The sequence below is a fragment of the Phaethon aethereus genome (genome assembly GCF_964289735.1).
Source record: "Phaethon aethereus genome assembly, chromosome: 15".
Classification (NCBI taxonomy): domain Eukaryota; kingdom Metazoa; phylum Chordata; class Aves; order Phaethontiformes; family Phaethontidae; genus Phaethon; species Phaethon aethereus.
The window spans coordinates 764,934-787,926 of record NC_138591.1 but is presented as its reverse complement, the minus strand read 5'-3'; the positions used below and the strand labels follow the sequence as shown (position 1 = coordinate 787,926).

Here is a 22,993-nt window from a genome sequence, read left to right as displayed (position 1 = left end):
AGGTTTCTGCCTGAGCAGCGTGGATGTCACCGCTACAGACTAAGTTGAAGTACCTGAGTCCTGAGCTGAGAGGAGGCCATAGCATGTCCTACAGCAAGGGCAGGAGACCTGCAGCCTCTGGGCAGCTTTGCAGCAGATGAGCTGGAAGGGGAGTCTCAGAAAATAAATACAAAGCAGTTCAGGGTCAATGATGCTTAATGATGAGCTACTCCTTGCTCACTTTTCCCATCAAATGTTATTGGAGCTGTTCAGGAATTGCCAGTCTGGCTTGCCAAGAGGTTGCAGTCCCCCATCTGTTGCACAGGGCTGTAGGGTCCCTATCACTTGTTCATACAGCCCGCTGCCCTCGGCCTGAGCGAGCGGGCTGGCTTGGGAGACAGGGAAGTGTGTGGGGCTGTATTTGATTGCTGAGCCATCTAGCTGAGTGGAGGCTGTGCTTTAGGAGTTCCTGGTATTTTTCTTAAATTGTTAAATTGTTTATTTTGAGTCAGCACCTTTATCTCTCACTTGGATTTAACTGTGTTCCTTAGTACTGACTGTTCTGCACTGTGTGTCTGTTGCTCCTCCTTTACACCTTGCCTGTCTTGGATTGCTTTGCTGTCCCAGCATCTTGCAGTGTATTGAGAGGAAGGCACATAACATTTCACAGAGCAGCAGATGTAGAGGTTTAAGTAATAACAGATCCACTTGTAGCAGCAATGTCAGGAAGCATGAGTAACGCTGGGAACATGCCACTGTTGCTGGAGCGTTTTTGTAGCAGAGTCTCTTGTGAGGGAATTGCATCTGATATTTTGTAGTACTTCCTGAATCACTTCCAACATCTTGTGATCTGTCTCCACAGGCAGCTCTTTATCCTTGGTCCACTCAGGCTGCAAAGTGTTGAGGAAACCAGAACAATTGTCATAGAGATGCTTCTGAGACGAGGAATGACACAACTACAGCCCAAGGCACGTGGCTGTTGTGAATCCCTGGGATTCTCTCTGCTGTGGGGTGTTACGGGCCTGTGTGGCTCGTGGTAGGATGACACATCACCAGGGAACGCATGTCAATAAAAGCCAGCAAGGGTCTAGACTGGAGTGATGTGTTGGTGATGCTGGGAGAGAGGTGATAAGAAACACTAGCCTGGATTCCTGAAGTCTTTACTTACATCTGTTTCCATACAGAACCCCCCACTCGCCTTTTTTTCTTGAAATACCAGGCTCGCTTCCTCCTAGCAATACTAAAGACCCTATTTAGTATCTTCAACTCTGTCTAGACTAGGACTTAAAGTGCGGTGGTAGCACCTGGCTAACTTCATTAAACCAAACTAGACCAGATAAAGCAGCTGCCTCTTAGCATTCTGACTGGACGGCGTTAATGCTGACCTGATGATCATACCTTTTTATATCTTAGTGCAGAGAGGCCCATACGCTGCTGGGGGGGGCATGTGTGCATTCCAGCACCTCTCTTTCTCTGGCCCTCTTCAGTCAACTTTCTGCTGAGAAGAATGAGCTTGGTCGTGCTGTGACATGCGCTGCCTCTGGAGCCCTCCTCCCTCGATGGTGGTACTGGACATTGTCGCCTTGGTGTGCTGAGCTGGGTGCCGGAGGGAATGGGAAGGATGAATAAGGCCATTAAAAGGCAACTGTGTTACTGGGGAGGTGTGGACAGCAGTTCTAGAGAGAAGATGTAGTGAGAAGAAGCACTTAAGACTGGACTGAAGTCTCTGCTTCACACTTCAGTGATTGATTTTTTTTCATCTGGAACCTGACACAGTAATTCAAGGACTAACTTTAATTTTCAGTGTAATTTTTTTTTGTGAACAAATACGATGTTTGCAAAGGAAGCTTATAGATGTGTGTGTTAAATTCTTCCCTCCACCTTTGTCTGGGTGTGTTCAGCTACACACGGCTGCTGTGAATATTAGCCTTCTCCTTGCTATGGATGTTTTGGATATTTTGGAGTATAAATTTTTCCCGATTCTAGATGACCCACTAAATCCTGTCAGCAATGGCTGACAGTTAGTTGGGACCATGGACTCAGGTCATGGTGTCATGGGGATGGAAGGGTGACTGGCTCCAACGCCCCTGCTCGCGGCAGGACCTGGGTCTGCGCAACAGTGCTCCGCAAGACCTGCTGCTGGTCCCTGCTGGCATCCAACAGCAAGGAGCTGCCTTGTGAGCGCCCTAAGACGGGTCAGCCTGGAGCTTTCTTAAAAATAAAAGAATGCATGGTGCTCTGATCAAGAAACTAGTGTTCCGTGAATCTAATGGGAGAAGTATAAGACTGGGAATTGTAATAAAGTTAGTGGGAGTGGGACCCTCTGCCACAGTATCCAGCTGAAGGATGTTCAGTGATGCGAAGGAGAGATCTGGTTATGGGAACATCTGTGGTCTAGGCTACTCCAGGCCAGCTGGTAAATGATGAGGTTGTGTCTTTACCTGGGACTTGGGGTGGTGGGTTTGTAGCACAGCTAAACTACGTTTCTCTAGGTTGTTGCCATCTTGTCCTGATATCAGCTGGATGAGTGTCGAGTGTTTTGGTATCAGACCAGGATCTGCAAGTATGTTGACTGTATTTTCATGGTTAGTGTTAAATTTCATAAACTGGTGCAACGTGAATGATTCGCTAGGCTTTCTGCTAAAGGGGGCAAGAGTTATCAGGCTGATACTTGAAAGTTTTTTGAAGATCTAATTTTTTGGTTCATGTTTTGTCACTTTTTTTCCTGGCAATGCATCTTGTTTTGCTTAATGGGAACTAGGAGTGGAGAAGGCTGTTTGGCCCCCTTTGAGTCCCTACAGACTACTTCAGATTTTTCTCCCCACTAAATTGGTTTGCAGCAGTGTCCCAAGCTCACATTACGCTGAGCACCGAGCAGGGGTGTGCTGGGCTGGCCCCTGTGTGGTGCAGAGGTGAGCATTCGCTGTGGACCGTTTAAAACTGTTTTACATATTTTATGTGGGAGGGTGCTGGTCCCGGTGCAGGCAAGGGCAGTAAATCTATTGTCCGAAGGGCTTGCACATATGTAATGAGAGCAGATTATTTCTGTTTTCCTTTATTTTGCTGCCTTGAGTCAGGTGGACAGATTATAAAGGATAGAAAGTACATGTTTATCAGTCCTTTCCTGTCTTTTTCATCATTACCACCCCCCTGCTTCTGGTGACCCCATTTTCTAGAGGGATAAAGCAAGCAGCCCAACCTCATTTCTCAAATCTGTTGCAAAGTCTGATTAGAGAAATGGATGAGCTGTGGTACTGTGCCTGTGCAGTGTGCCTGTGCAACTTGCCTGGCCTCTCTTGGCGCTCCTCGGGGTGGCTGGTCTGCCGCAGCCTTCCTGCATGGTTCTTGCCCTGCAGATATAGTCTGGTCTCTGCTGGTGCTGCTACTCCTTTTTTGGGGACCCTGCTCAGACAAGTTTGTCCTGTGTAAGCACTTTCTTTCTCTCTGCAGGGGTACCAAAGGATGTAGGTGCAGCACTGCCAATGTGGCACATCCCAAACAGGATTTCTTTTCCCCATAGCATGCAACACAGGAAGGTTGGGGAATTGCTGTGACTGACCTGACCTTTACTATGAGCCTATTTCTTAGCTGGTATTGAAAGCCTGGTATTGACTTTGGTTAAGATTGGTGGAGTGGGAGCATGGGGGTGGCTGACCCATGACCCTGTGTTAGATGGACATCCTGCCTGTTTCATGAGCAGCAGGCTGGTTCTCCTGGCTGCAGCCTGGTGCCTCCTTGGAGAAGCAGAATATCCTGATTTTCTACAGCAGTGGTGGCGGCTGCTGCTTGGGAAGGAACCCTGGCTCAGCTGCTGGGGTTAACCCACCATGGCATGTTACTCCAGAGAATATTCCTGCTGAATGCAGATGCTGATGCCTGGCTCCCATCCGCCAGAGCCTGTGCCATGTCCCCCAGTGCACCATGATGACTTCTGGCCGGCCATTTGGGTGTTTTTGTGGAGGTAAAAGTGAGATCAGAGAGCTGGAGCAGAGAAAGTGTTTCCTGATACTGGTTGTTGATGAGGAACAACCTTGCCCTAGTGAATCCTGGTGTGGGCTCCCGTCGGCTTTTCAAGGAGGAGGAGATGTTGTCCTGAGGAGGGGGTGCGTGTGGCCTGGCTGACAGTGCAGACTTCAACATTATGAAAGGTGTCTCCAGAGCTGCAGGGCAAGGATAAATCCATGAAGAGCAGATTTTGGTTGCTGGTGAGCTTCAAGCCCTTCCTGTTTGTGTCCAGAAGAAAAACAGGTTTGAGCAAATCTACTGGGTGTGCTGCTGTCCTCCCGAGACAGCTTTTCTGGAAATTCAAGAGTAAATTAGATGCATTCCTCAGGCTCTTAGTGTGTATCCAAAGCAGTGCCAGTTGTGTATGTTGTGTCTGTGACCATCCGGATCCTCCCTTGTTTGGAGTTCACTGGTCCAGCAGCACCCATCAGGTACCGCACCGCTCTGGTGTTGGTCACTCTGTGACGCTTCAGTTCCTTGTGCTTGCTCCAGCTAGAGGGAAAGCTGCACCTACCCTGGTCCCCTGGCTGGGACGGTTGTTGACAACTCTGTATGATGCCAGTGTAAACTGCGCTTTTCCTCCTGCTCAGTGGTCCGTCCTATGCAAGTTTCAGGTAGAGGCAATAGGAGATGGTATGTAGGATGAGTAAGTTGTGTATAGTAGACACTTGATACCTAGTGGAGAGAATTACATGGTGACTACTGCTTATGTGCTTAAGAGAGTGTCTGATGCAAAGTTTCCCCTCTCTGCATATTATTGGGATGATCAGTTTGTAGAAGCATCTGTGGTTTTGATCGTGGCTGATTCCTGGAATTGTATACGTATATTAGCATTGAGCATCTAGGTTTTCGGAAATCTATTACCTAATCAAAGCAGGAATGAGCTAGACAGGGTGAGTGGACATTCGGAGACTAAATACTTGTTTTGCTTCAGCTTAAACAAAGAGATTTTGGGAATTGAACAGTTCCAGACCCTGTGGTACACGGATAGGTATGATTAAAAATACCCTTTGGTCTATGTTAGCATGGGGAGTACTGCCTGTCGTTGTCAGTGGATTGAAGTAAGCTTGCCTTGCTCTTGACTTGTGTGGAAGTATTGTAGGTTGATCGTTTTGGTGTTCATCTAATCTAATTGAGTCCCAAGTTTGCTATAAACATTTCTGTTTAAATGATGATGCAGTTCCTCCGTAACCACTGCCGTAACCCCTCTGGTCTGTTCTGAGAGCAGATGGCAGTTTCTCTGCCCAGCAAGGCATTAGCTTATTCTCTAATTCAGGGTGTGCGTAGGGTCCTGCATGCGATGCTAGGTCCTGGCCTTTCCCCAGGTGGTAGGGGGAGGCAGTGCCCCATCCAGAGCAGTCGTCAGTCCTTGGTTTTAAGTGCACTGTCAACTGTGACTGTCTGACTGTGAGGGCTTGGTAAAGGGGAAAGCTTGATTCTTGTCTATTTGCTGTACTCTGTCTCTGTCTCTCTGCAGAACATCGTGTCCAAGAACGCTATGCAGTACCGTGGGAATGCCCAGCATGATGCGCAGGAGTTCCTGCTTTGGCTGCTAGACAGAGTCCATGAAGATCTGAACAATGTAGTGAATTACAGTGGCATGCCTCCACTCAAGGTAAGGGATTTTGCTGAGGGCCAACATGGGAGAGTAGCTATAACCTTGCATACCATCTTTCTTTTTAAATTAGATGTCCCTGTTTGGCTTCTCAACTCTGATAGTTTGTATGAAACAAAAGCTTGGGTTAAAATACTGTTTGTTTCTGGCCCTGTGAATGTAACTAGCTGTTTCACTAATCTCTGGCAAGTGCTGCCCAATGCAGTCATTTGTCAGTGGTCGCATACTGCTCTGCGAGAGCTGGGAGGTATTACAGGGGAGCGGCTGCCAGACACATCTGTTGGGAGATCCCTGCCTTTCCATGGGCTGCCCTAGCTACCTCACATTCCTGCGTAACCACTTGTGTGAGCAGAGTGCACTTGTTATTTAAAAATCTTGTGACCTTTTTCTGGTGGTTTTGGGCAAGGAGGGCACAAATTTGACAAGGAGTACTGGGAGCCATCTGGTGTGGTAGAACTCCATGCCTGGGTGCGCTTCTAGGGTTTGTTCTTCTCTTTTAGCCACCGCTGGAGGATGACGTGCTGCTCGAGGGACCAGCCTTTCCAATCAGTAGTACTTTTGTGCAGGAACTCTTTCAAGCCCAGTACAGGTATATTTTGTAAATTTTGAGGCATTATTGGTGACCCCAGTATAATTCTACCCTGATGCTAACTCCTAGTCCAGTTGAGACTGGTGTCATTGTGTTAACAGCTGTTTCTGAATTCCTGCTGAATGAAATCTGAACTAAGATCTTGCTCCAGAGGAGAGAGAGAATTTCACTACTTCAAATTTGGTATATTCTGTGAAAATCTACAGTATGTACCACCTCTTCACCTGCCCTGATGCATCCTGAAAGCGAGTCAGTGCTCAGTGGAGCAAAGACTCAGGACAACTCAGTGCTGTGAGGCTTACCCTGCCTGTTCAGAGGAAAGAGCCTGTGGCAAGATCTGGAGGTGCCTGGAGGCTGCTGGAGAGTTACGGATCCCAGGTGTCTTGCAGAGTCTTCTTCCTGTTATCTGGCACTTGGAAATTCTGAGCTGAATCTTTCACTCTCCCCTCAGGGCTTTCCAACGAATTTCCCATACTTCCTGGGAAGTGAGCTTCCTAATTTCAGAACTAACACAAGAAAACTGCTGGAGCATGTCCAGAGAAGGGCAACGAAGATGGTGAGGGGTCTGGAGCACAAGTCTTATGAGGAGCGGCTGAGGGAACTGGGGTTGTTTAGTCTGGTAAAGAGGAGGCTGAGAGGAGACCTTATTGCTCTCTACAACTACCCGAAAGGGGGTTGTGGTGACGAGGGTGTTGGTCTCTTCTCCCAAGTAACTAGTGATAGGACAAGAGGAAATGGCCTCAAGTTGTGCCAGGGGAGGTTTAGATTGGATATTAGGAAAAATTTCTTCACTGAGAGGTTGGTCAGTCATTGGAACAGGCTGCCCAGGGAGGTGGTGGAGTCGCCATCTCTGGAAGTGTTCAAAAAACGTGTGGATGTGGCGCTTCAGGACATGGTTTAGGGGACATGGTGGCGCTGGATTAATGGTTGGACTTGATGATCTTGAAGGTCCTTTCCAACCTAGTGATTCTGTGAAAACAGCCTAATTTCCAGTGCTCCTTGATGGCTTGTATCTGTACTGCTATAAGAATTTTAATTGGTGGGCTTTCACCCCAATACTTGCCAAGGCTTTCTTTGCAAAGGAGAAGCCTTAAGTGTGGTATAAAACACAAAGCCAGTGTAAGGTGCAGGTTAATTCTGAATGTGAGAAATGTATTGTCTGGAGTTTTTCCTTTCTGAGTAAGAGATCTGTATATCTACAGTGCTGACTGTCGCCATCTCTTTCCTGCCACTTCCTCTCTGCAAAGAGAAAACCCCTCCAGGTCTTCCATGTTGGAGCTAATGTTGCTGAACTGTTAATTTGCAGTGATGTTTATTAAAAGCCAAATTCAGTGAGTGGAGTGAAGTCTTTTCCTGGCATGCCCCGTAATGAACTTTGAGACTAATTCCTTTGAAAGGATCTAGAAATCAGTAGCACATCTTTTACAGCAAGTGTGTCTATACAGCCTCTGTGCAGAGCCGCTCTATATGGAGAAAGAAGAGTAGAAAGGGGCAGCCAGGTTGACATGCAAAGACTGTTATTTGTGATTTGATGATTTATCCATTCCTGATAACATGAGGTATAACTCTGTCCTATTTTTGATATTTGTACTAGGTCCTCTCTGACGTGCCCTCATTGCCAGAAGCAGAGTAACACCTTTGACCCTTTTCTCTGCATCTCTCTGCCGATTCCTTTGCCTCATACACGGTATGTAACTCTCTTGAACTTAACGTTGGCTGTTTCCCATGCATATAGTGTTGTTTAATTTGATGCAGAAGGAGGAGAGATGTCAGCAAAATCTCTCTGGTAAGTCTTTAAAAAAGATAGATAGGACCATATAGGGCTTAAGGTTTTGCTTTGCAGGTAAATTGAAAAACTGAGCCTTTTACATGTTTCAGAATGGCCCTCTGCCCCCACTCTTAACTTCTTACAGAATTAATTTTTGGGAGAAAAAAACATCCTTGATTCAGGTAACAAAAATATTTTGCTTTTGACTTAATTTATAGCATTTTAAAATTAAAAAGGGGAAATGGATGAAACACTTCTTTTTTTACTTTCTTTAGAACAGTCTCACTGATGACTCCAGTTTCAAAAGGGAATTTAAAAGCTTTCCTGCAAAATGTTTTGCTTTTTTGAAATACAGCTGTTGCCATTAAAGAAAAAAGCTGGGGGGGGGAACAAAACACCAGATAAAAAGTTCAGAGTGAAGATAGAAATGCACAGCAAAACTACCCATTATATAGATAAGCGACTCCTTCACCTGATGTTTTGGATTTGGAAAACGTGTATGGGTTCAAGAAGCAATGCAACAAAATAGTGAAAAGATGTATTGGTCCCGATCTCTTCTCCCAAGTTTGGTCTCTTCTCACAAGTAACTAGCGACAGAACAAGAGGAAATGGTCTCAAGTTGCTCCAGGGGACGCTTAGACTAGATATCAGGAAAAATTTCCTTACTGAAAAAAGGTCAAACGTTGGAACAGGCTGCCCAGGGAGGTGGTGGAATCACCGTCACTGGAAGTGTTCAAAAAATGTGTGGCTGTGGCACTTCAGGGCATGGGTTAGTGGGCATGGTGGTGTTGGGTTGATGGTTGGACTTGATGATCTTAAAGGTCTTTTCCAACCTTAATGATTCTGTGATTCTGTAATGATTCTGTGATTAAATATGGTCACATTTGGTTCAGAAGTCCCTGCTCCACCACTGAATGGAGGCTGAGTGGGCTTTCCAGGGAAGGGTCCCTGGTAGGCTAGCTGCCCCACTCTTCCCTTCCCGAGGTGGTAGTACTGGCTGCTGGTGGAGTCAGGATTGAGTGTTGAGAGGCAACCTGGAGCAGCTGTTCGCAGCTCTGAGTGCTTTAAGGTGCTGCCTCAGACTGTCTTAAGCTGCATTACAGGATCCCTGTTGGAAAATTATGATTGCCTTGTCACAGAGATTTATTTTTAACTTTATGGGGCTTTTTTGAGAAGATGTTCTGCTTATGGGAGCAACTAACACCAGTCCACATAGTAAGAAAAGGAGTCTTTGGAAATCAGACATACTTTCCTGGCTGTGGCTGAGCCTAACTCCAATGTGAGGTGGATCTGGACTGCCAGGAGGGCCCTGTAGCTTATGGGCAGCCTGGATGCACCCAGGTTGGGCTGACTCTGTTCAAGGTACTGCCAAGAAGTGCTCAGCCCAGCCTCAGCAGTGCCTCCCGTGCTCTCTGCAGGCCACTCTACATCACTGTGGTGTACCAGGGGAAGTGCTCTCACTGCATGCGGATCGGGGTGGCGGTGCCCATCTCTGGAACAGTGGCCAGGCTGCGGGAGGCTGTCTCCTCAGAGACCAAGATACCCACGGAGCAGGTAATGGGCTGGTCTTGTCACCCATGTGCCCTGCCTTCAGCGGGAGGGAGTGTGGAGGCTTTCATCCCATGTTGGATATATAAGAATTGAAATTTGCCACTCATGGTTGAATGGGAAGCAGGGTAGCAGTAACCTGGATCATGCTTTTCCCTGTGCATTGGCTTTTTGAAACCTAGTGACGTTGGGATGGCCATCGGTGGAGTGTGCAGACCTGCCTGATCACACGGTGATTCATGCGCACTGGCAGTGAGGGAACCATTGGGCACCTGTGGGGATTTCCTCTCTAGGAAGAGCTTCAGGAAAGCTGTCAGATCCCACAAAAACCTTTCCATGTGCTGCTTTTATCCGAGGTTCTCCATTATGGCATCTCCGTTATTCCTTTCCAAGGAACTGAGTTTCTCGCTCCTGGCCGATGCCGGGATGTTTTGAGGAATGCCATCCTATAGCAGGAAAATCCCAGTTGAGAGATGGGGCAGCTCAGCTGAACCAGGCACGAGTGGTTTAATGGGTTCTGGTTTGCTTCTGCTGACTCTAGATTGTGCTGACGGAGATGTACTATGATGGGTTTCATCGTTCCTTCTGTGATACTGATGACCTGGACACCATTCATGAAAGCGACTGCATTTTTGCATTTGAGACCCCAGAGATATTTAGGCCTGAGGGTATCCTTAGTCAGAGAGGTAAGTCAATAACTCTGTTTAATGCCTACCTCAGGTGACTAAGTGAGGGAGGCTTATTTTGGAAAAGGCTATACTTGAGAATAGAAGTCCCACAAGTAGTTTATATTTTGGTGTATTGATTTCAAATCTGACTTTGTCCAGACTCATTCCAGCAGACCTAATGGTATTGTCAGCCAGGAGGTTATCAAGAAGCAATGTACACTCCTTTCTTTTTCTTCCTGGGGCTGATTCTGCAGGCCAGGCTGGCTTAATGTGAAGTTTGTTGTCAGGCTTAATTTAAAGACCTGCTAGGGACCAGATGAAGACACTGAAATTTTATTATTTAAAATCAGATTGCCAGTGATGAATAAACAGTCTTGGGAATGAACAAATGCTTTCAAAGCTCAAAAATATCAGCTTCTCTGCACCTCCCTCTCAGTGAAAGGGAATAATTGCATCCTGGAGCAATTAAAGGCAAATTTTATTATTGGAAGTAACAAGTAGGGTTTCTGTCACTTTAGCTTTTCTTGTGGGCAAAGCTATGAGTACTTGTACAGGTTACTGTGAAAAATCAGTTAGGTGAGCACTTGTGTATAATTTCTTTCTGTAAAGAAATAGTGACTATGACAAGTAGTTTCTCTTTGAAGCCTTCATACAAGTAATAAAAATGGTCTTGGTTCCATATTCACCTGCTCCTCTACAGCCAAGGGAGGGTTTCTGGCGGGGGCATCAGGGCACTAAGGGCAAATGACATAACAAAATGTTTCCTTTCTCCTAATTTTTCAGGAATACATGTGAACAATAACCTGAATAACTTGAAATGTGGCACTGAGCACGCCCGAACAATATCTCACTCCTTAGGAACAGTGAAGTCTGGAAAACTGGAGCAGTCCTCTACTAAACCAGCAGCAAGTGACAAGATTGTCTTGCTGGTGTGTAACAGAGCGTGCACTGGACAGCAGAGCAAAAGGTGAGGGGCAGCTTCCAGTTAGAGTTACTCTTCTGGCAGCTTCCTTAATTTACCTGGGTTTTACTCACCATGTAGCGAGAACACAAGGTGAAGGAGTAACAGCTTGCGTTCCTAGCTTGCATTAGGTTGATCAATGTAACATTAATGAATGCAGCAAAATATTCCTAAATTTGGTGAACTTCACATAGTCCAGTGTTACTGGGAAGTGGTGAATGCAGACCAGTCGGAAGGCCACACACCGCCTCTCTGTAAAGGTATCTGGTTTCAGACAGAAGCAAGCACGTCTGATCAGATCCTGTGATGTGTGGAAATTTTTAATTGGAGTGCAAACAGGGGCTGGGGAGAAGTGAGAAATGACCACGACAAAGGCATTTCTACCAACCACGGGCTGAGAACTATCTCAGCTGCTGAAGTTTGTTTCACAGAAAGTTATCCCAGCCAGGTTGCAAAGCTCTGCAGCCTGAAGCAAGCCGCTTGAGCAAAGAGCAAGCCCCGCTCTGCATGGGCAGCCATAACACCATTTCCTCAAAGTTAAGCACCTCTCCTCTGGAGACAAGTTTTGAAATGCCTTATTTCTGGGGAGTTTCATACAAAGTGTGCCAAGTGAGGAGAAGAGTGGCATTGTCAGAGTTTGGGGATCCAGTTGCTGAACAGAATAATCTTTTAATTGCTCCCTCAAATGCTACTCCTTCCTGTAGATTTGGCTTGCCCTTTGTGTTGCATTTGGAAAAAACAATTGCTTGGGATATTCTGCAGAAGGAAATTTTGGAGAAGATGCAGTATTTCCTGCGGCCTGCAGCCTGCATGCAGGTGAGGCAAATGGTTCGTCTGTTTTGAGACTTCCAGCTCTGTGTGACATGAACTACAAGGGAAGCCAGTTACTTGGAGCAATAAACGTGCCGCACACACTGAACCGATGGCTTCCCAATATTTCTTTGTGCAATACTGTCCAAGTCTGATATTCTACCACTTTGGTGCTTTTGTCTGAAATTTGCTGAAAGGTACAGGTAAGACTACAGTGATGAGGTGAAGAAATTGCATGCTTCACTTCCTTCCTTGCCCCCAAGAAGTACTTGAGAGATTAGTGCTGCTGTCTGCACTGGAAATCCACTGGTTGGTGGTGTTTGCCTAAAGGAAAAGCTGAAATATTTGCTTAGTGCCTGCGTGTTTCTGATGAGAACTCCCTCGGAGCAGAGGGGTGAAGAGGGGTGTCTTCTCTGGTCGCTGTAGAGGAGTTGTTGGGTACAAAGCCTCAGTTACTGTACCTCACCCCTCTGTTAGCGGCTTGGTGTAGGCATATTTGAGAAAGCAGATACACAAGTTTTCGTGTAAAACACACGTTCTAGGGTAAAAGTACGCGTTGGCTGGTGCTGAGAGCAGGTCTGCACATAGGTAAACTGGGTTTGAGTCACTGAGATGTCTTCTACTCTGTCTGTTGCAGGTTTGCCCATTCAGCTTGCGAGTGGTCAGTGTTGTGGGCATAACGTACTTGCTACCTCAGGAGGAGCGACCCCTCTGCCATCCAACAGTGGAAAGGTGGGTTGGTCCTTGTTCCCAGGAGTGGAGAGGTGTTTGTCAGCTGGGAACTCAGTGTATAGCCATGCAGAAAGGGACCGTCTTGGTGTGGATGTGTGGAATGGACTTCACGGGCTTGAGGAGCAGGGAAAAAAACTGAGTGTCCTCAAGAAGCTGTGTGAGGATTGCCAAGTTGTGTGTCATGCCATCTGGAGTCTGTCCTCCATGGAAATGGAGAAGAGAATGAAAGTATTGCTCCCCCCATTTTTTCTTTTTTAGTGACTGTTATTGTTTAGAAATTTTTGCAGATGCCTGTTCTGTAAAGAAGTATATGTTTATTTACTGAACTGATGTACTTAGGTAAATGCAGTTTGCCAGCTTTGATATGTTCTTTGTTGTATTAATTCCTTTGACTCCTTTGCAAACTTGAGCTGTGTGGGAGAGGAGGAAGGATGAAGGGCTAGTGGAGAGAAGTTATATGCATGTAACAGATAACATAGGCTTCAGATTGAAAGGTAATCTAATTTCTGTTTGCTGCTGTCTCCAGGGCATTGAAGTCATGTGGACACGGGGGAACTGCTCATGTGAAATTAGTGGTAGAATGGGACAAAGAAACTAAAGAGTAGTAAGTATGAAGTAGAAGGCCTTAAAGCATGTTCACCTTGAGCGATGCTTGCAGCTTGCTTGTGTGAATTGTTCACCCTTCAGCAAACATGACACCCCTCAGAAACTCCACCTTGTGCTCTGGGCTCTGTCCACAGAGACAGACCAGGGCTGGGTACACTAGATTTCCTCCAAGTTGGAGTCCTCTTCTCTGTAGCTGGGGTTTTGCATTACAGAGCAGGTGTCTTGCCTGTGGCTCCTTCCCCCACAAATCATATTAGTGTGAGAAAGTTTGTGGGCAGTAGCTTTTTCTGTCTGAGAAACTGTAGTGGGTGCCCACTGAAGCTGTTTACTCCTGTGTTCAGTTGCGTTGCCCTGGCAGGATCTCTTGCCAGTCAGCTCTCGCTCATGTGCAGTGGGACAAATCCAGGAAAGAGCTGCTGATTGTACCTTTAGGATGGCTCCTCAGCAGCGTGGGGAGCAGGTGGCTGTGCTGGTAAATGCATTGTCTCCCTGATGCAGCTTGTTTGTGAATACGGAAGAGGAGTATATTCCAGACTCTGAAAGCGTCCGCCAGCAGAGAGAGCTTCATCATCAACCTCAGACCTGCACTTTATCTCAGTGTTTCCAACTGTACACCAAAGAGGAGCAGGTAGGGACAAGACTGTATAGCAGCTGAGACTTGGAAGGTCTGGCTGGTGCATGTGCTGCATGAACTCCCATACTCAGCGGAGTAGCTGTTTTCTACAAACACTGATTTGCTGAGACAGGAGAATACATTTGTAGCACAACGCTGGTTACCAGTCTTGCTAATAGAGTTTCTCTGCAGTGATGTGGGAGATCCTGCTTTTGGGTTTTTTGTCCCCCAAACGTTGATAGGAGTTCTGCAGTTTCCTCCCTGTGAAATAGCAATGTCTTTTTCTGGCATACGTTATAAAGGGTTAGAACAGCATGACTTCTTCATGGGAATTTACTGCTCTGCCTTGGAGCAGTTGTGTGTTTCCAAGCCTGACCAGGGCTGGGGTGGGCTCAAGGCAACCCCCACTGAGTGGGATCCCTGAAACAGCAGTGCAGTGACCACCAAGCTCAGTTCTCCAGAAGCATGGCCACTCTCCTCCTCTATCTCAGCTTGTGGTGTGAGGAGGTTGAAGTGGCAGGAGGATGGTGTGCCTCAGAGCAGACTAGAGATGGGTCTGATCTGGCCCTTGCCTGGAACACATAAGTCCATTTCTTTGCCAGAGGTCTCTAACCTGCTGTAAAAAGGGATGGTCTGTGGACCTGTGATTGAGCTGTAACAATTTTGGAGCCTGTTTTGTCACTTCTTAAAGAAGTGAGGGAAAAGTTGTATTACAGCTTGTAGCTCTCTGGCTTCTGAGTTTTCTGAGCGCTGGGCTGCAGAGAGAAGTGCATGTTGTGTTTGTGTCTTTGAAAAGACACATTCACCTTGGTGGACAATGAAAATCTCTGCTGTTTGCAGCTCTGCCATTGGGACATAAGGAGGAGGAGGGCTCCCAGAGGGCAGTGAAGGTGTCGGAGGTGAAATTCAAAGTACACCTGTTGTCCTTCTCTTCTGATTCTTTCTTTGCTGCTGGATTTCTTGTGAGAATACTTTTAGTCAGGCCAACAAGCCTGCCTGCTTTTTGCCTTTGTTTTTCTTTCTCCCCCACTTGAAAGGGATTGGTGTTTGTAAGGTGGAAATAGCTTGTCTGCACAGCAGCACTAGCTGAATTCTGTCTTGCAGTGGGAAGTACCTCCTGTGTGAGGCACACGTCTCTCTGCTTGTCACTATGTTGAAAAGCATCGTTGGGAATCCCACATTCCCAGTGAGCTTGATAAATGCTGGAGGTAGATGGGGTGCAGGGGTCAGTGTCTGCATTGGGCCTGGGGCAGCAGAGGAACAGCAGCACAGTGAAAGCTGCCTTGGAATTTGAAAACCAATACCCACTCATGCCTCTTCCTTGTAGCTTGCCCCAGATGATGCATGGCGATGCCCACACTGCAAGCAACTGCAGCAGGGTAGCATCACACTGAGCCTCTGGACCTTACCTGATGTTCTCATCATACATCTCAAAAGGTTTAGACAGGTAAGGGTGTCTGCAGTGATGCTGCGGGACTGCTGCTCAGCCAGGGAGTGACATGACTAGACCAGCTCTTCAGAAGCAGCTTGTTCTGCCCTATGCATTCCTCTCCTGAGTTTCTGTTTTCCCCAAGCATGGTGGCCTCGCTGCCACTGCAGCTCATGCTATTCTCTGTTTATGCAGGAAGGAGACCGAAGGATGAAACTTCAAAACATGGTTAAATTCCCCCTGAGTGGCTTGGACATGACTCCTCATGTTGTTAAACGCAGTCAGAGCAGCTGGAGTCTGCCATCTCACTGGTCACCCTGGCGGAGACCTTATGGTCTTGGAAGGGATCCTGAGGACTATATCTATGACCTGTATGCTGTCTGCAATCATCATGGCACCATGCAAGGGGGCCACTATACAGGCAAGTATCCTGCAATATTATGTATGTTGGATCCTTTCAGAAAGAAAACAGTTACATTTTTCTCTTGAGTGTCTATAGCTTCATCTTTCTTGATGAAAGGACCTAACTCAACTAACAAGGGCCAGCTGTGTAATACTGGAAGGGTAACTTTTATGACTTTGAGGAATGGAACAATGCCTGTTGACCCCAAATGTCGTACTGTACATTTCTTTCTCTGCTATTTTTTTTTTTTCCCTTCAGGGTAACATGAATGTCCTTTCATATTTCAAAAATGCTCCTGGCCACTCAATGCAGAACTTCTGTAGTTGCAAGAGGCTTGTTATACATAGAAAGTATTTGCTCATTGTCTATGTGCACAGCCAGTTTATGAACTCCTCTTTGCTTGTTCCAGCAGATCCCAGAGCAGCCACAGATGGAGTTGCTTGGTGGTTCTTAGGATCTATATGACTTGACATAGCAGCCCAGAAAATGTGCGTGTCTGGTTTTGCCCTCTGATGTACGTCTCTGGGCTGTGTTGTCCTGGGTAGGCTCAGTCAGGAGATTCACTGATGGAGGCAGACTGCCACAAAAGACAGAACATGAAGTGAATGGAGCCACCCCAAACGGCGTTCTGTTTGGAGCAGTAATGTTGGACAAAGAAAATCCTGAAATGTGAACTGTTTACTGTATTCTGGGGGTCTCAGGCCTCCATCTTGCCAGTCAGACTGGAAGAGGATGTGTTGCATGAATAAACCTGTTCCTTTCATTCTCCTCTGAATCCATCGTACCAGATAAGGTCACATTATCATACAGCAAACCTGAGAGTACTAGAAGGGAGGAAAGTCTAATAGTAATGTATTTTCTCTCAGCGTATTGCAAAAACTCGGTTGATGGCCAGTGGTACTGCTTTGATGACAGTGATGTTCAGCAACTTCCTGAAAATGAAGTCTGCAAACAGACAGCTTATATTCTTTTCTATCAGAGACGCACAGCGATCCCATCATGGTCTGCTAACAGCTCTGTGGCAGGTGAGCCCCACTGGCATTGTCAAGGAGTCGTTATAGCTTATCTTTCATGGATAGCTTATCCTTCTGAAGAATTTTCTGCCCAGCTCTGCCTAAGCCCCCACTTTCTGTCCTAGAACTTAGTGAGGCTTGCCTCGGTCTGCTGCTGCGCATCAGAGGCCATGGGAGACTCCCACCTCCTGTTAAGGCCAGGTGTAGCAAGGAGGCTGTGGAGATGGAGGAAACCCCTGCCCTGCCATGGGTAATTCTGCTCAGAGCTGCCCATCTCAAAACCATGACATAAAAATGTGACTAGCTCATTCCTTCCAGCAGTGCTGTTGTTCCCAGGTAGGCAGCCAGCAGCTGAATGTGTTGGTTGAATCCGGGATGAGCTGGAGGCAGACACAGGCTTGGTGATTTGCCTTTGGAAAGGAAAGGATTGGCACTGTGTTTTTGTGGCAGCTCAAGGACTGCCCTCTGCCTGTGTGCTGTTGCACTGATTCTTTTGGTTCACAGCATACTGGGACAAGTGCAATTCTGTTTTTCACTTACAACCATAACTATTTCATAAGAGTAAAGACTTGTTCTCTTGGCAGTGTCTGGATGCTGTGGCTGTGTGGGCTGGCTCCAGACTCCAGATGTCTGTCAAAGCCAGTGCAGTGCAGTACGTACCTGACTTTCAGTGGCTTTCCAAGGTTTCATGTGTTCTGCAGCTGCACGCTACTGGCCTGATATCTGTGCCTGATTCCTTGCAGGCTCCACAAGTTCCTCGCTCTGTGAGCACTGGGTCAGCCGTCTTCCTGGTAGCAAGCAGCCCAGCATTGCTTCAGCAGCATCATCGCGGCGCACATCTCTGGCTTCGCTCTCGGAATCGGTAGAGCTGACTGGGGAAAGGAGTGAAGATGATGGTGTGTATCAACACTGCAGTGTGTGTGGGATACTGGGCCACTAGCTTTTCTCTTAGAAGATCCCTACTATAATAGGTGCAAAATATGTAGTTACAAGGGACAGTTACTCTAGCAGCTGGTGAAGACAGGCACTGTGTCAGTAGGAGCAGATGGGTTCTGGCACAGGTGAGCTTTTCTCTGGTGTGCAAGGATGGAAAAGAGCAGGTCAGGAACCTTAGGGAGCCTTTCAAAGACAGGAAATGTCAATGTCAATTGACAATGAAACCCCTCAATCAAGAATTTTCTGCGTTTATGTTTTTTCTGGGTTTCAGTACAGCGCCTTTGCAGGGAGGCTGACATTGCTACAGCTTAGCATAGGTACTAATTGCTGCTGTGCTGTAGATGACTGCTCCCAGGGAGGTGAGAAGATACACAATTTCACTTGTGTGTGCAAACAACTGTTCAGTTCCCTGCTTTTCCCAGCTCTTCCTCCTAGTGCCTTGTAACTTTTGAAAATGGAGCTTCAGCGGTCAGTCTGAGCATTTTGAAGCGGGTAGACAGATGTCCCTGCAGCTGTGTTGTGATAACTGTCAGATCTAGCCATGGTAGTCACAGTTCTAAAATGCTTATTGTTGTACTTTGTGTTTGTAAATACAAATAGCTTGCTTTATCTAAAGAGGTAGGAATCCTACTTTGCCTTTTGCAGAATGGTATGGGAAAATATTCTTTCATACAGAAAAATGTATTTCTGGGAGCACGATCATAGTTGGTGAACTCATTGCTGGTTTCAAGGACTTTCAAGGTGCAAAACCTGTGTTTGGTCTCCTGCTGCTTAGAGATGAGACGAAAATCTGGATTTTCAGTTACAAGCTTCAGAGAGTTACTTCTGGGTGACCACCAGCAAATAACAGTTGTTGAATTCCTTATTCAGCTTTTACACAAGAAGCTGTGCCTGCAGCAGGCATGAAGAGATAGGCATACAATGTGGTGTAGGTGGGCTGCCTGACCCTCTTAGGGAAATAGTGTCTGTGAATGGGTGGGATAAACCAACTGCAGGCTTGGCTTTCACGCTGAGGGTGTTGCTTCTTTCTCTGCAGGAGGATTTTCAACTCGTCCTTTTGTCAGGAGTGTCCAGCGTCAGAGCTTGTCATCTAGATCTTCTGTCACCAGCCCACTGGCAGCGAGTGAAAACGGTGTCAGGCCCTCGTGGTCACTCTCTGCAAAACTGCAGTTGCGCTCCAACTCTCCATCCCGCTTCTCTGGAGATTCCCCTGTACATACCTCTGCTTCCACCCTGGAGAAGATCGGGGAGGCTGCTGATGATAAAGTCTCCACCTCTTGCTTTGGCAGCCTGAGGAATCTCTCTAGCAGCTACTTGGAGCCCTGTGATGGCAGTCGTCGAGAGCATAGGACAGCTCGCAGAGCTCCTTTGGCTGTCATGGAAGGGGCATTCAGGGAAGAGTCTGTTGTAAGGACATCTAGCTCAGATCTTTCAGATGGTTATGGTAAAAGCTCTGTACAGCCAGAGAGGAATCACCCTGCTTTGGACCCTTTTGATAACAACAATCAAATCGCCTATGTTGATCAGAGTGATTCTGTGGATAGCTCTCCAGTCAAGGAGGTGAAAGCCCCCAGTGGGACAGGGCTGGCTGCAGAGAAGGCAGATGGCACCCCTAAGAAGGTTCACAGCTCCAAGGGAGTTTCTGAGCCAGACAGAAGTTTGAGGAAGGGGAGGACAGTCTTATCTACCCAAGAGACCAAAGTCTCTCACTCTTCTCCTCCATTAAAGAGTTCCCAGAAAGTTTCCCGGTCTAGAAGTAAGACGGACTCCTCTAGGTCCAGTGGGCGACATGGGTCCCCTGCTCCTACTCAGGCTAGGAAGGACCATAGCGTGAAGCCCCTTGAAGTGGCTGTCCCATCAGCTCAACAGAAGCAGAAATCATGTTCTTCTCCATCCTCCACAGCTGCCAAGAAAACCCCATCAGGCTCATTGACTAAGGGCTCTTCTGGGAAGAGCCGGACTTCAGAGCGAAGCCTCAGCAGAGAGGGCTCTAAGATAAGTCTGGGGTCGGATAAAACAAGTGTTACCAGCAGTTCAAGAACGAGCTCTCCACGGATAAGCCACTCCAGGAGTGACAGCAGGGCAGTAGACAGCAAGCACGTGCGGAGTTCTTCTATGGCCAGCCTGCGGTCTCCAAATGTTGGTGTGCGTTCTGGTTTGAAGAGGGACAGCAAGTCAGAAGAGAAAGGATTGTCTTTCTTTAAATCAGCCTTAAGGCAGAAAGAGACCCGGAGGTCAGCAGACCTGGGAAAGACAACGATGCTCTCAAAAAAGACAGCGAGCGGCAGTTCCAAGTCAGGCAGTAAAAACGTGCTGGAGGACAAATTGGAGAAAGGTATTGTCCCACCAGCCTCTCAAACCGATGCCAACGTTAGTGCAAAAGAAAAACTTGTCCCCAAAGGTGCCGCACCCAGCAAACATCCTCTGCTCTCCAGTCGCAAGTCCAAGTCTTCCCAGCTAGATCCCGGAGTCCAGTGTCCTCCTTCCAGTGGCAAGCAGTCTGCTGAGAAGCCACTGAAAAAATTACCTTCCAGCATGCAGGTGTCTGTACGGCCTTCTCTGGAACCTCAGTGAAATGCTGCAATCCAGGTGTCTTTTCTTCTGCTGAGAAGCTAATTTATTCTGAGCTCTTGTTTTTTTGTTCATGTGCCTAATGTATGTTTTGAGAAGTTAACTGCAAGTTGTTAAAGCGCCTTTTGATTCTGCCATCAAACCAAATAGCCACAGGCAGCCAGCACTGATGCAAGTAGTCTAGCTGGAGTCATTGAACGTGAATGCAGCTGTCCCATAGCACTTGTACAGGAGTCTCTTTATAGAAAATGCAACAACTTTCTTCAGATTCAAGGTTTGAAATCTGAAACCCAGTTGTACTTACACTAGTGTGCTTTGTAGAGCTGTGAACTGATATTCCTTTGGTCTTGTTCTGAGCAGGCTGTGTCCACGCTGGTGTATGGCCTTGTTCTGAGCTGTGGGGAATGCGAAGGAAACTGGAAAGGAGAGCCTGCAGCTGCTTTATGCTCTCTCTCAGCACCCTCTCCCTGCTCACCTCCATTTTTCAAGCTTTCTAAAGGGCAATATTTCAACACTAATGTTGTTTCTCAGGTATATACTCAGCCAGTATAGGAGGGACCAGCATTAGTGGATGGACAGAAAGGTACCTGTGTGTTTGTGTGTATGCGTGTCTGTGTAATAGATTTCATTTTTGCATTTCAACAGCAGAAAGTTCTTTTTTCCATGAAATGTAACCTGCATTTTTTTTCTTGCTATGTCTGTGAAGAGTTTTACTGTGTCCATAGCTAATGTGACCTCTACCCTATCCTCTTTAATTACTTTCTCTCTTCTGAAATACTATACTAAGCAACAGAAGAAATCACTAAGCAGCAGCTGGTTGCCAGCTCGTACCTGTGAAAGTGCTGGGCAGGAGATGGTTGCAGTGCTGTAGGAGAGCTGTCTTCATGCACCTGAATGGCAGTGATGCCATGCTGTTAGGACCACCGTTCAAACTCCAGAGAAGAAGCATTTCCTAATGTGCTCAGACGCTTAAATGCAGTGGTGTGAATACAGCATCTGTTATTTATAGGAGTAATGTTTAGATAAGCCAAATGTTGTCTTGTTTTCTCAGCCTTCTCTGAGCATGCTTTGAACAAGCCTCTTCGTGTGGTTGGAGGGGCTGTCCCAAAATATCGTGGAGCAGTTTTCACATTCTCCAGAGCGCTGCTATGTTCCTCCCTTCAGCATGCTTGTCACCTTCCCTGGCGGGTCTGGCTACCCCATGTCTTAGCGAAATAATCCCCATTCTCGTTCGGATGAGTCTCTATCAGGGTTAAAACACTACATCTAGTGACATCTTTGTTTACATGCCCTTCTTACAGGGGAGATTCCTCAAGTTCTTTAAGATTCCCCTTAAAAGGTGAATTCCTCAGTCCTTTTATATACATGCAGTGTAATATTTTTTTTTTAAATTTCACATGTTTTTATTAACCTGCTGCATATCCTTTATGTACAGCACCGATCTGTTGTGTAGGTCACGACATGCAGCAGCTGGGCAGTGTGCTGGGCACGCTTGTCTTCTGAACGAGGTCTTTGCCTGTCGTACAGTCTTGTGTGGCAAAGCTTCTCCAGGCTTAGCTTGTGGACAGACATATTTGTACATCTCTGTCAACGTAACAAACAGCCCTCAAACAAGTAGTGACTCTGAGCTAGTCTGTTCCACCTCCTCTCTTGAGCTGATGTGCTGATGACCCTGCAAGAAGCCTTGCTCCCTGGTCTGCTGGGCATGTTGCTGCTCCGTGATCGCTTTTTATACTTGGCTTACCACATGTCTGCAGCAAGCTTTGGAGAGAAGTGTTTTGGGGTAGCTGACACCTTGGAGAAAAGGCAGTGTGTGTGTGGACGTGAGCTGGGTGTGCCACAGAGCTCTGTTCAGTGTGTGTGATGGTGAGCCCACCTGCAGTATAACCCTTGCCTGTCCCAATGATGTTCTCCAGAACATACCTTCACGCAACCCAGAAGCAATGCCAGTAGCCTGCATGTTTTAACAATATGCTGGACTCTGTGCCCTGGACTATGTTTTTAAACCCAAACATGACCACCATCTTGATGCATTTCTTCTCCCTGGTATTGTTTCAGTCTCATTTATTGCAGCAACAAGAAGCAAAGATTGCATTACTTCTTAAATGTATGACTTGGATTACTCTTGGATTATTTTTTGTTATATCCAGCAGGGCAGATAAGACTTGCTTCACATTGTACTACTTAAATTACTCCCTGAAATGTTGATGTTGAAGTATTTGTTTAAGGTTTTATCTGTATTAAGGTCTTGCACTGTGTTGGCTCTTTTCATGTAACAACTCTCCTAGCAAGAATGCAATTCTTCTAACTAGTGCTTACTTGGTTTGGTATCTTTTCATAGATGGAACCTAGTTTTCTGTGCATTTTACCATGGGACATTTATGAAAGGTTATTTTTATCAAATGACATTTTCTTTTCATCCCATCGTTCACTGAAGAAGTTTAAACAGGAAGCTGGTGTGTGGTCTTTGAGGTGTGTTTGCTCCTATATTGCATGCCTGGACTGAAGGAAATTTGAAGCCATGTCCAAGTAGGCGTTTTAGCTGAATGACAGTTCAATGTGTTTGTATTTGGGGCATGAGAATGGTCATTAGAGCTGCCATTTGGACAAAATGGGAATGGGAGGTCCTGGTGTTCCAGCAGCTGATGTTAAAAGCAGTTGAACCTCTGCAATCCCATGATATGCAATCTAGCTCTTTTGTATATTCCCTATAATTCCTGATGGAAATTGCTGCCAGCTCCAGCACT

The 22,993-nt window shown here is 46.6% G+C and overlaps 1 protein-coding gene across 1 annotated transcript in view; it reads left to right on the top strand.

Moving 5' to 3' along the window:
• The window catches only part of USP31 (ubiquitin specific peptidase 31), a gene marked incomplete at both ends in the record, with an annotated part of 29,947 nt that extends 9,698 nt beyond the window's left edge, over window positions 1–20,249 (top strand). Inside the window, 15 exons of the mRNA XM_082006919.1 lie at window positions 5,462–5,599; window positions 6,100–6,188; window positions 7,783–7,875; window positions 9,375–9,510; window positions 10,046–10,190; window positions 10,956–11,139; window positions 11,838–11,949; window positions 12,581–12,675; window positions 13,202–13,279; window positions 13,780–13,909; window positions 15,222–15,341; window positions 15,519–15,744; window positions 16,593–16,751; window positions 17,483–17,635; window positions 18,712–20,249. Coding sequence (XP_081863045.1) covers window positions 5,462–5,599; window positions 6,100–6,188; window positions 7,783–7,875; window positions 9,375–9,510; window positions 10,046–10,190; window positions 10,956–11,139; window positions 11,838–11,949; window positions 12,581–12,675; window positions 13,202–13,279; window positions 13,780–13,909; window positions 15,222–15,341; window positions 15,519–15,744; window positions 16,593–16,751; window positions 17,483–17,635; window positions 18,712–20,249 — 3,396 coding nt within the window. The remainder of the gene's footprint in view (window positions 1–5,461; window positions 5,600–6,099; window positions 6,189–7,782; window positions 7,876–9,374; window positions 9,511–10,045; window positions 10,191–10,955; window positions 11,140–11,837; window positions 11,950–12,580; window positions 12,676–13,201; window positions 13,280–13,779; window positions 13,910–15,221; window positions 15,342–15,518; window positions 15,745–16,592; window positions 16,752–17,482; window positions 17,636–18,711) is intronic.
• Window positions 20,250–22,993: the final 2,744 nt, after the last annotated feature.